The sequence below is a fragment of the Monodelphis domestica genome, chromosome X, assembly GCF_027887165.1.
Source record: "Monodelphis domestica isolate mMonDom1 chromosome X, mMonDom1.pri, whole genome shotgun sequence".
Taxonomy (NCBI): domain Eukaryota; kingdom Metazoa; phylum Chordata; class Mammalia; order Didelphimorphia; family Didelphidae; genus Monodelphis; species Monodelphis domestica.
In genome coordinates, this window is record NC_077235.1 from 81,712,325 (window position 1) to 81,724,817 (window position 12,493).

The following is a 12,493-nucleotide window of genomic DNA, read 5'->3' on the forward strand; positions in this document are numbered from 1 at the left end:
TCCAACACTGTGCTAAAGGGTAGGAGTCGAGAAAGTCAAAGAAACCAGCTCTTCTGTATGATTCATGTACACAGGCCAGTGAGATTAAACTGAGTAGCAATTCATCTTTTACCCCACTGAGTCTCATCCCATTCTCCTCTCCTCCCCACCTCCAAAATCAGCAGCCCCTACGTCATGAGTCCGACCTGGGACCACGCCATTCAACAGCTTACTATTCAGTCAAGGATATCTAATAACAACAAACATGGAGAGGGCCTGCAGAAATGTCCATTTCAACAATTATTAGGCAACCTACTATGCAAATGACTCCTAAAATAGAAACACACGTATACACATACACACAGGCGGGCGGGGGGGGGGGGAGAAGGGGGGAAAGGAAGGAGAAAAGGTAAAAGAGAAAGGAGAAGAAAAGGAAAGGAGAGGAGAGGAGAGGGGAGGGGAGGGGATGGGAAGGGAGGAGAGGAGAGGAGAGGAGAGGAGAGCAGAGGAGAGGAGAGGAGAGGAGAGGAGAGGAGAGGAGAGGAGAGGAGAGGAGAGGAGAGGAAGAGAAAGGAAGGGGAAAGAGGGGAAGGGAAGAGAGGGGAGGAGGAGAGAGGAAGGGAGGGGGAAGAGGAGAAAGAAGAAGAGAAAAGGTGGGAGGGGGGAGATCCAAAGATGCACAAAGAGGGGAACTCAAGAGCTGGCTTCAGAGTGAGAAAGCCCTGGATTTAAATCTTGCCTCTGGCCCATCCTGGCAGTGTGACCCTGGGCAAGCCATTCAGTGCTCTAGACAGTTCCCTAAGCCTAGACCTGGAGAGCAGGTGTTGACCTACATTGCACTGTAGAGGGAGGCTATGCAGGGAAACAAAGGGGCCAGAAGCTGTGATTTCATTGATTAAAGGAAACTCCCAGGAGAGGAAAACCCCAATACCATTTGTGGATCTGCCCCTTAGCCCTAGAGTTGGCTGAGGGCACTTGGGGAGTAAGCCTAGGGTCACAGAGCCAGGATGTAGCAGAGATGGATTGGAACCCAAATCTTCCTGGCTCCAAAGCTGGCCAGATGGCATATGTACTCTCCAGACCAAATCTGGCCTCTGAGTTTTAAGCTCTTTCTCCAAAATGCCTACTGAATGCCCCACTGACACCTGAAATTCAACTGGTTGCAAAGCTGAACTCTCCCTCAAAGCTGCCCATCCCCTCCACTTTCCTACCTGTGGCACCAGAGGACACCATCACCAGCCCAGTCTCAAGATCTCGGCTTCCTTCCCCATCCCCCATATCTAACCAGGGGCTGAGAATAGTGGTCTCCACACCCATGATATCTCCCAGGTTGTACAACCCTCTAGTCAAGGCCCTCATCACCTCTACAGTAACAGCCTCCTAATTGGCCTTACTTCTCACCTTTCCAGTCTCAGATCCACCCTTCAAATAGCTGTCAGAACAATCTTCCTAAAGCTGAAGTCAGACCTGCTCATTGTCTTGAAGACAAAATGCACCCTTGAGCCAGATATTTAGGGCCTTCTGCCACCTGGCTCCAACTATCAGGAGCACAGCGGCTAGATTAAAGAGTTACATCCTGCCCTGGTCATTGCCACTTGGATTCCCTGGGCCTCAGTTTCTTCATCTGTAAAATGAAGTAGGACTAAGGGGTCTCTTGGTTTCCTTCCAGCATGAGATCAATGAGCCTCCCCTTCATTGGCCTTATTCCAATACTCCTCTTCCACATATGGTTACATTCTGCATAGAATGTTAAACTCTCTGAGGGAAGGAGCTGTTCCACACTGTCAGTACCCCCAGGGTCTAACATGAGATATTATCTTTGCAACCTCAGCACTTAGCATATATACAGTTAATAAAGGCCTGTTGACTAACTGAATGATTCCAGCTGAACTAGGCTGCAGGGCCATTACCTATATATGCTGGCTACCCCTATCCATTAATCAACAAGTATTCATTAGGGCCCTAGCCTGGAATGGGCTCTGCCCTCATCCTGGCCTCTCTCAGAATCCTATTCTTGTCAAGGTTTGGCTCCGATGCCAGCTCCCCCAAAAAGCTTGGATTTCCTTTTTGCTCCTGCTTTTCATCTCCACCTGTCAGATCCCTAGATCCATTCTAGTTCCTAGCCAAGCATCCCTGAGGCAGGGGCTGTCATTTGTCATCATCAGTTTGGAGACAGACAGGGCTCTGCACCCAGGATCACAGATGTCCAGCTGGAAGAGACCTAGCAGCCACCTAAGTCTCCTTTTACAGAGAAGGGAACTGAAGCCCAAAGAGGGGACACAGGTAGTAATTGGCAAAGCTGCCCTGTGACTTGAAACCCATCCCTCTGTTCATTATACCACATCCCTAAAAGGCACTTGATAAGTATTTACTGTTTGGTCCTCTGAATCCAAATTCAGTATTTACCACCTCACTCCAATTAACTGAAAGTAAGCAAAACCTACACAGGCAAGCCAGGGAAGGAAGCCAAGGAGCCCTGTGACATCTCCTCCTCAGAGAAAAGCATAAACATTCAAGAACACACACACACACACACACACACACACACACACACACACACACACACACACACATCAGCCCAGGTAATCAGTGTCCTTTCTGAATCAGAATCAGCACCAACCAGGATGCTCTATGATGTGCCTAGAAATCATCAGAAGCAGCTAATACCTGAGGAAATGACTCTCTCCCCTCCTCATCAGCCCTCTAATATAGTAAGAAAGGAGGACTATCTAGAGAGGGACAGGGAAGAGCCCTTTGCCCCGACCTGGGGAGCAGTAAAAGCCCTGTTTGGGGGAGAGGGAGAGGAAAAGAGCAGGGAAAAACCTGTGATTTCATTAGTATAGGGCCCTCCCGGATGAGGAAACTCCCTCTGCCAATGTAGATGGGCACCTTCTCAGCAGGCAGCAGTCTCAATTGCCTAGAACCCTGAGATATTCAGTGAAGTGCTTGGGAACACACAAGCAAGGTGGACAAAGTATGGGACTTGAATGCAGGATTTTCCAGCTCTGGGGGCTCCAGTTGCCTCTCAAACAAGCAAGGCTATCTATACCTGAAAGCTTTAAAGAAAACATCAAATGCTAGGAGAGTCGTGAATGATCTGGCCCCAAAGGGTTGATCTTCCTTTTAGCTTCCCAAATAATACACCCACAAGCCACTGCCTTCAGCCTCTACCTGGAATACCTTTCTTCTCCCTCTCTCCCACACCTGTCTAATTCCTGTCCAGCCTACAAGGCTCAGTTCCAGTGCCACCTCCTTCAGGAAGCCTTAGGCCATCCCCAGCCCAGATCATCTCTCCCCTCAGAGCTGGGCTGCCAGTCACTTCGACTCCCTGGGGCTCCTGCTTACAGTCTTCCAGGCTGGGATCCTGTGAGTACCTCCTGGAGCACTTTCTTTGTATTTCTCTCCCTGAGCATCCCCATTAGAGCACTGACTTTTCTATAGAGCCAAAAAGGGTTAGACTTCAAACCTCCAAGTCCTTCCTAGACAGTGTTCCAGGCCTCCTCCACTGCCCACCCCCCCACTAGCCAGGATACCTCCCTGCCCTCGGAGAGCTTGCTCCCGGCCAGCATTGGGGCTCCCCCACTGCTAGCTGGCTCCCCGTGAGAGAATGAAGTCGGCACTCTCACTGGAGTGCCCGGGTGAATGAATGACAAAGGGAACCCAGCGCTGGGGCTGGCAGGCTCGGGCAGAGGCTCAGCACCTCATCTGGGGAGGGGGTCCTAAGAGTGGATCTCCAGGTGTCTGGGCGCAAAGCAGCCAACTCACGTGCATCATGGTGACCAGGTGGCAGGGGTTGAGCAGGTAGATGACGGTCTTGGTGGCGAATTTGAAGCCCACTTCCACGCCGAAGGTCAGGCACAGGGCCACGAGGAGCAGATTCTTGAACAGGCTCTCCTTGGCCGCGGGCTGCGGTTGCGATCGGAGGCGAGTGAAGGCCCCTCGGGCTCCCCCGTCCTCCTTGGGCTTCCACAGGAGATGCCATAGGGCCACTAGGATCTCCAGCACGGCCAGGACCAGGAAGGCCCCGCTCTCCAGCAGCCGCTGCTTCCACGACAGGAACGCGGCACAGTCAGGGCCCCCGTTGCCTTCAAAGCTGGGGTCCACGCCCCCGTAGAGCCAGTCCAGGAGGCTCTGGTGGCTGTACCTGGCCATAGTCTTCCTCTAAGGCAGTTCTGCTTGACTAGCCGGGAGAGGACGGGAAGAAGCTGCACCCGCGAGGCTCGGGAGCCGACTGGACGGCACGTAGCAAAGGGGAGACCCCTCTCCTCGAGTCAGTGGGACACCCGGGCCAGGGGGCACATGGACCCCGGGGCTTGCGACTGCTCCCGAGCCCCCCACCGCCCCCAGGCTCCGGCTCCGGGTCCCAGCCCGAGAAGCGAGCGGCGTTGCTGATCCGATCCGATCCGATCCGATCCCCGAGCTAGCTGAAAGGAAGGAGAGGACAAAAAGCCAATGTGCGCGAGTCCCGGGGAGGAGGCAACTGCACTTGGAGGGAAAGCCGCGAGCCTCCCAGGCAGTTGGGGAGGGAGGAGAGAGGGAGGGTTGGGGAGCCCGGGAGGAGTAAAGGAGGACCGGAGAGGGGGCGGGGCGGGCCGGGCCGGGAAAGAGGGGGAGGCACAGAGGGAACTGGAAGGGAGGAGGGCCCGCCAGCCGCCCGGGGAAACCGAGGGAAGGGAGGAGAGGCGGGCCGACTGGAGAGCCAGGGCGGGCCAGGGCGGGGCGACCCGGGAAGCGGCTGGGAAGGTGACACCAGGAAGGTAGCAACGCGGAGCCTGGCTGGCTGGCCAGCCAGGAGGGGAGCCCAGGCGTGATCGCGAGGGGGCAGGACTACGCGGCGGCTCCCACCGACTTACCGCGGCTCCCACCGACTTACCGCGGCTGGCCGGGCGGTCCCGAGCGGGGCTAGGGGTGCTCTCCTGCTCCGGCAGCCCCGGAGTGGCCGTCAACTTCCCCGAGAGTGCCCTCCAGCTGCCCCAGCCCAGGTACAGCGCCCCCTCCCCGCCGGTGGGGGGTTGGGGGGGGCAGCAAGCATGGCCCCGCCCGTCCGGACCGCCCCTGATGGAGGAGAGTGCCCCCGCGGGGGCGGGGCGGGGCCGCGGGGGCGGGGCAAGCCGCGGGTACGCCCCCTCCCTCGCTCCCTCCCCCCAGCCCTGGCGCCGCATCCATCCCCTCAGCAAACCCACCGCTGCCCACTCCCCCCAGCCTGGGGAGGCGGGAACCCCCGGGAGCCGCAGCGGGCGCCCCCACTCCAGCTCCTTTCTAGGGCGCAACCCAGCCTAGCGCCATTGAGCCCCGCTCACCCCCCGCGTCCAGCTCCTCGGGCTCAGATCCGGCCGCCGGCTGCCTGGCCCGCTTCACTCCTCCGACCCACCGACTGACAGACCGAAAGACCGACCGATCGCGCTCACGGCTCCTCCTCCTCCTCTTCCCCTCCCCCCTCCTCCCTCTCCTCCTTTTCCTCCTCCTCCTCCTCCTCCTCCTCCTCCTCCTCCTCCTCCTCCTCCTCCTCTCCTTCTTCTTCCTCCTCCTCCTACTCTTCCCCTCCTTCCTCCCTCCGCTCACAACCTCCCTCGCTTCCTCCTTCTTCCCCTCCCTTTCTCCCCACCCCTCCTCCACCCACAACCCCAACCCCCCTTATTCCTCTCTGCTCAGCCTTCCATCTTTCTCTTCCTTTCTCTTTCCCCTCCAGCACCCACCCGTGGTCTCTAGCCCCTGTCCCCCTCCTTCCACCTCCTCTTCACTTCGCCTACACCCCAGTCCCCCTTCCTCCGGAAAAATTGCTCTATCTTCCTCTAGATCCTCTTTCTCGGTTTCTCTGGTGCCTTTGCTCAGCCTCCTCTTCCTCCTCCTCCTCCTCTCTCCGTCCCCTCTTGCTCCTTTCTTCCTCCCTGGCATCTCGCCCCCTCTAACTAAGGCTCCACGTGTGAGGGGCTCCCCTCCTGCAGAATCCTACTGCCAATCGCCTCCTCCACTCGTGGTGCTGTGGACCGAGCCCTGGCTGGAATCCGAGGGCCCGGTTCAAATCCCATCTCCGCAGCTTAGTACCTGAGTAACGTAAAGCAAGCCCCTTGGCCCCCGAGGCCTCAGTTTCCCTGGTAAAAATAAGGTGGGGGACCAGAGAGCCTCTAAGGCCCTTGGCAGCTCTGAGTCCACAATCTTATGATCTGTCACTAAGTTGCCCGGAGCAACTTGCCCATTACAATTAGGCAATCGAGAAATATTTGTTGATGTATGTGTGTGCGCGCGTGCGTGTGTGCGCGCGCGCGCGTGTGTGTAGTCCTGTGCAGATGTGACGAAAGTCAGGGCTGGAAGGGACCTCTGAGGCCAGTGGGTGCGACCCCTCCATAAACCGGAAACCCCCTACTGACCCAGCAGATGCAGCCGGTTTTGCTCGGAACCGCCTAGAGAGGGACACCTACCCCTCACCTCCTGACAGCCAGGCTGAAGTGGCTCCTTTGTGTCTTCTGCCCTTGCCTTCTAATTCTGCCCTCTGGGGCCAAGGCAAACAAGTTGCCTAGAAGTGGCCTTCACCTCTGAAAGAAGCTCTTCCCCAAATCTGCTCCGTCCTCCACTGTCCCTGCCATGAAAGCTTACTGGGGTGCAGAGAGCCGATCTGGCTGGCAGGCAGTTCGCATCTCTTCAGTCCCTACTGTGTGCCTTTTAGCCTAAAAGGGAGACACAAAATAGCCCCGTCCTGGTCTAAGCGGAGACAACAAAAAGAGAGAGACACGCTATATGCCGGAGAAAAGAAAGGCTCTGGAATAGGGGAGAGGTGGGGAAGGGCTTTCGGGAGAAGATGGGATTTTAGCTGGGACTTGAAAGCCGGGGAAGCCAGGAGGCTTCCAGGAAGAGGGAGAGCATTCCTGGCATCCCTTTCTGCCCTCTGGGGCCAAGGCAAACAAGTTGGCCACCCCCCCCCCCAAAGCCTGAGCCAGGAGGTCTTGTTGACTGAGCAGCCCCGAGAATACCTGGGGGTGGGGGATGGTGTTAGAAGACTGGTAAGGGGAGGGGGGGTTGAATTAAGGGGACTTTAAATGCCCAAGGCGTTAATAGAGACCCACCGGCGGTTATTGAATAGGGAGTGCCCCCGGGAGGGTTTCATGGTCAGATTCACCCTACTGAATGGAGGATAGACTGTAGTGGGGAGAGCTGGGGAGAGACCCACCAGAAGGCTCTTAGAATAGTTGAGGCCTGAGATGGTAAAGGCTGAAACAAAGCGGTGGCAGCAGCAGAGTATATCAGAGAGACATTACTGCCAAAGCAGAATGGAGCACTAAGAGATTGGTTATTGAGGGTGACAAATGGTGAGGAATTGAGTTCAACTCCTAGGTTGGGAGCTCCAGGGACCCTGAGGATAGTGGTCTGGGTTCAAATAATGCCTAAAATGCCTTCTCTCCTCACCTCTGTATTTTAGAATCCCTGGCTCCCTTCAAAGCTCAGCTCAGACATAACCTTCTCTACATGTCCCCTTTCCTGAGCCCTCCAGCTGAGTGCCATCTTCCCCCACTCCAGTGGATTTACTTAGTATTCACTTGAGCATTTTTCAGATCTATGCCCCAAGAACCAGTGAATCACCCCAAGGATTGTGGGGGTTTTCTTTCAATTCATTGTATGCTGTTTAGACCTGAAAAATAATAATTTGAGGATTTCACTCCAAGTCAAGTTTTGCTACAGTTACTTAAACTGAGGGGTTGTACCATTATACTACTACTACTACTACTACTACTACTACTAATAATAATAATAATTATTATTATTATTATAACAGCTCACAGTTATACAATACTTACAGTGTGCCAGACACTATGCTAAGCATTTTTCAAATGGCACAACATTTGAGATACCACTAACCCTTTGAAGTAAGCTATTATTATCCCCATTTTATAGTTGAGGAAACTGAGGCAAACAGAGGTTAAGTGACTTGCCCAGAGTCATGCAGCTAGTGAGTGCCTAAAGCTAGATGTGAACCACATTTTTTTAGGATCTTAGCTCTAGGACTAGAAGTGACTTCAGAGGCCAACCCCCTTATTTTACTGAGGAAGAAACTGAGACCTAGAGGAGGGGAAGTGGTTTGCCCTAGGTCATACATAGGCTAGAGCTAGAGCTAAAAGGGACTGAGAACCTAGATAGTCCAAGTCCTTCATTTAACCAGGGGGAAACTGAGGCCCAGAGAGAGGAAGTGACTTGTCTAAGAGCACACAGGTACTAAATGTCAGTGTCGAGATTCAAACCCAGGTCCTCTGACTGTCATTCTCTTCACATCTTGTCTTATTATGTGTACATGTTTTCCAATACAATGTTATTTATATCTTTGTATCCCCAATGCCTAGCTAGCACAGTGCTCCTGGCACATAGCAGGCGCTTATTAAATGCTTACTGGTTGACTGATTAAGTGTGATTCTTTTCTATTTAAATGAGAGCCCAATGTGTTTACTTAGAGAAACGTCTGTCTTGTGGTCTCCTTTCTCTTGTCCGAATGTTATTAGCTCTCCCTCCCAAATGTCATGCTTGTCTTCTCAAGTGAGTTTGATTTTATCAGTTACTTTGTTTCAGCAGCCTTTCCCGTGCCTCTCTTTGTCCCATTACCCTTATTCAAGCTCTCCAGGAGGGACCTGGCTCTTCTTGGCTTTCACTCATACTTCTTCTCTGCTACCCGCCCCCTCCAAGTATCTAAAGCCAATACTTGGTAGAGGGAGGCCGGAGTTCGGCCCATCTGGTCTCCCCTTCCTTCCTGTGGTCTCTTCTCCCTCTATCTCTTCCTCACACAAAAGGCGTTTGCAAGTCTAGAGACCAGCTGACACAAATCTTCCTCCTCTTCCTCTCTCTCCTCCTTCCTCCTTCCTATACCACAGGGCCATCCAGAGATCTAGAGCTCAAGGTGCCCTCAGAGGGCCTCTTCTTTTACAGAGGAAACTGAGCCAGAATGTAGAGAAGGTCCAGTCAGCGTTTGAGGCCAGATGCGAATGGAGATTTCCCTGACTCCGTGTCCAGGGCTTTGGCCATAAGCCACTTGGCTGCCTTGATGAAGGCTTCTCAGGCATGGTAGCTCACTCACTCCACAGAGCAAGATGTCCCTACTGTGTGAAACTCCATTTTGAAGAACAGGCTAAATGCCGACCCCCAGTGGAATTTAGATAGCTCCAGCCAGGGTCCCAAAGAGACAGAGAAGGTGGCTCTTCAGTCTATTTCCTCTAGCAGCAGAAGCCTTGTATTCAGGAAGACTAGGAAATTCTGCCCCAGGAAGAGTAGGGAGGATGGTGAGATAATGATGCCAAGAGAAAAAGGAATCAATGAAAAATTCAAACACACACACACACACACACACACATGAGCAGAAGGAAATGGGGCGGAGACACAGACAAGAGGGGCCACGTACTATCTATCACCTATTTAACGCGTGCTCCCTCCAACCCGGTAAATAGCACACAGGCAGGGCCTTCTTTTTTCTGTCCTTTGCATATGGAAATGTTCACATTTGCTCACAATGAAAATAAATGATAAAGAGGAAACCGTTTTAGAAAGGAAGAAATTCTACAGGGTGTGGAAAACATTGCAAGACTCATGTGGACCGTAAAGGAAGCTAGGGATTCTAGGGGGCAGAAGTGAGGAAGGAGGCCATCCCGGGCAAAGAGGAGCTGAAATGGGGTATGTGGAACAATAACACTCTGCATGGAATGTAGAGTGGTCAAGGGGAAGTCTGGTGCAATATCTACCTTCAGAGAGAGGTGTTTCTGTTTGATCCGGGGGTAATGGGGAGCCATTGTAGCATCTTGGATAAAGGGGTGACAGTCAGCTCTGGGGCTCCAGAATATCAGTTTGGTAGTTGTGTGGAAGATGGATGAACTGGAGAGGAGAGAGATTCATGTGGTAGGGAGACTAGGTAGGAGGCTAGCTACTGCAATAGTCTGGTCAAGAGGGGATGAAGAACAGGGCTCTCTAGGTGGCTCAATGGATTGAGACCCAGGCATCTAGATGGGAGGTCCTGGGTTCAAATGTGGCCTCAGATACTTCCCAGCTGTATGACCCTGGCCAAGTCACTTAACCCCCATTGTCTAGCCCTTACTGCTCTTCTGCCTTGGAAACAATACTAAGTATCAACTATAAGATGGAAAGTAAAGGAGTAATGGTTTAAATATATCTACATTTACATATTTATATGAATACTGTGTGACCCTGAGCAAGTCATTCAACCCCAATTGTCTAGCCCTTACTGCTCTTCTGCCTTGGAAACAATATTTAGTATCAATTATAAGATGGACAATATTTACATATTTATATGAATACTGTGTGACCCTGAGCAAGTCATTTAACCCTCATTGCCTAGCCCTTATGACTCTTCTGCCTTGGAGCTGATACACAGTATTGATTTTAGAATCAGTGATGGAAGGTGAGGGTAAAAAATAGAGGAAGGGAAGCAGTCACATGCACAGCTATAGTTGAGGAGAATCGGGCACCAAAGCAGAGCAGTGATCACAGGGATAGGAGTGGGGACTGGACCTATGATTCCATTGGGATGGGGAACTCTCGGGTGAAGAGATTCCCTCTGCCACTGAGCCAAATTTGAAAGCCTACAAGCCCTTCCCCAACTGATAAAAGACTGAAGAAGGAGGACAGGCACTTTTCTGAAGAAGAAATCAAAGCTGTCTATAGTCACGTGAAAAAAATGCTCCAAATCACTGCTGATTAGAGAAAAGCACATTACAACAACTCGGGGGTACGGACTCACACCTATCCGACTGGCAAACATGACAGAAAAAGAAAAGAACAAATGTGGGAGGGGATGTGAGAAAATCAGGATGATCAGATCCAACCATCCTGGGGAGCGATTTGGAACCACGCCCAAAAGACCACAAAATTATGTGTATCCTTTGGCCTAGCAATGTCACTACAAGCTCTATATCCCAGAGAGATTCCCTCAAAAGGTGCTTTGATAGGAGGCAGGGAGGGGGGGCTAGGGGGATGGAGAGCCAGGCCTAAAGATGGGAGGTCCTGGGTTCAAATGTGACCTCAGATGCTTACTAGCTGTGTGACCCTGGGCAAGTCACTTAACCCCCATTGCCTAGCCCTTACCACTAGCCTTAGAACGAATACCCAGTATTTTTTTTGGGGGGGGGGAGGTACTTATATGTACAAAAATACTTACAGTGTCTCTTTTTGTGTTGGCAAAGAACTGGAAACTGAGGGGCCACCCATCGATTGAGGAATTCCTGGACACGTTGTGGTATATGGCTGTGCCAGAATATACTATTGGGCTATAAGAAATGAGGAGTGGAATGAGGATTTCAGAAAAACCTGGCAAGACTTCTATGATCTGATGCAAAGTGAAATGAGCAGAACTAGGAGAACACTGTACACAGTAACAGCAATATTGTAAAAGTGACTGACTGCGAAAGACTTTATTTAGCTCTTCTCAGCAATCCAATGAGCCAAGACAATCCCAAAGGAGGACCTCTAATGCAAAATACTATGCACCAGAGCAAGAACTGGTGGAGGCATACTTTTATTCACTTAATTTATTTGTTTATTTTGGGTAGGCGTTATGTTTTGTGTGGCTGCACATGCATACTCTATATCAAACCGCTTGCCTCCTCAATGAGGGAGAAAATTTGGACCTCAAATTCCATGTCAAAATTGTTTTTACATGTAATGGGGAAAAAATAAAATCTTACTTTTTAAAAAGGAAACAACCAAAGCAGATGGATGCTTTCCCTACAATTTATAGTCTTAAAGAACAGTGAGATATATAGTAGACTATAAACCCCTTGTGGGCAGGGAGTGTCTTTTTTTATCCGTGTTTCTATCTGCACAGTTTAGCCCAACCTCTGGCACTTTGAAGGCTTAATAAATGTTTATTGACTATTGGCTGAGGTAAAGTCATTTGCCAAGGGTCACAGAGTCCGGGTTCCAAGATGGGGCAGGAACTGAAGTCTTCAAGGGATTTACTCGCTACCCCACAATGATCATAAAAGATAAACTAGGCGATTTGAACTAAATAAGATGAAAAGGCTTCTGCGAGAACAAATTCATGCCATTAGAATGCGAAAAAAAAGCTGTTAATTGTGGGAAAGGGTGGGGGGAATCTTCACAGCAAATATCTGTGAATGAAAATGAAAATAACTTTGTAAAATAACCTCATACACGTCAAACTGGCAAAGATGAACACGGTAAATGTGGAAGGAGCTTCGGGAAGACAGACGCACTAATGCACTGCTAACAGAGCTGGGAATTGATCTAATTATTCTGGAAAACCATTGGCAATTATTCTAGAAAAGTCATTTAATTGTGTGTTCCCTTTGACATAGCAATGCCCCCGTTGGACTCGCATACCCCAAGAAGGTCAAAGGCAGAGAGAAAACCCCAGATACACACACAGACTTATAGCACATTTTGTGGTAGGAAAAAACTCTCGAAAACAAAGTATACGTAGCTCTTCCACGTCGAGGAGATTCGGGAGTGCATCTGGAAAATCTGAGTACATTTTTGACCTTCCCTTCATATCAGAGAAGTCTGCATA

At 51.3% G+C, this 12,493-nt stretch overlaps 1 protein-coding gene and 1 long non-coding RNA gene across 6 annotated transcripts in view; one reads left to right on the forward strand and one right to left on the reverse strand.

Annotated features, from left to right (window-relative positions):
• Positions 1-6,232, reverse strand: part of TMEM164 (transmembrane protein 164) — a 138,645-nt gene extending 132,413 nt beyond the window's left edge. Inside the window, exons 1-2 of one of the 5 annotated variants that reach the window (XM_056809436.1) lie at positions 6,025-6,232; positions 3,745-4,403 (exon numbers count right to left, since the gene is read on the reverse strand). In XM_056809436.1, coding sequence (XP_056665414.1) covers positions 3,745-4,131 — 387 coding nt within the window. In that variant the 5' untranslated portion in view covers positions 4,132-4,403; positions 6,025-6,232. Of the gene's footprint in view, positions 1-3,744; positions 4,404-4,852; positions 4,992-5,279; positions 5,425-6,024 lie in introns of those variants that run through there. The other 4 variants (XM_056809439.1, XM_056809438.1, XM_007506933.2 and 1 more) reach the window with 4 other exon arrangements.
• Positions 4,823-11,836, forward strand: LOC130456150 (uncharacterized). The gene is made up of 2 exons (XR_008914667.1): positions 4,823-4,961; positions 11,148-11,836. It is a non-coding gene; the product is annotated as an uncharacterized LOC130456150 (long non-coding RNA).
• Positions 11,837-12,493: the final 657 nt, after the last annotated feature.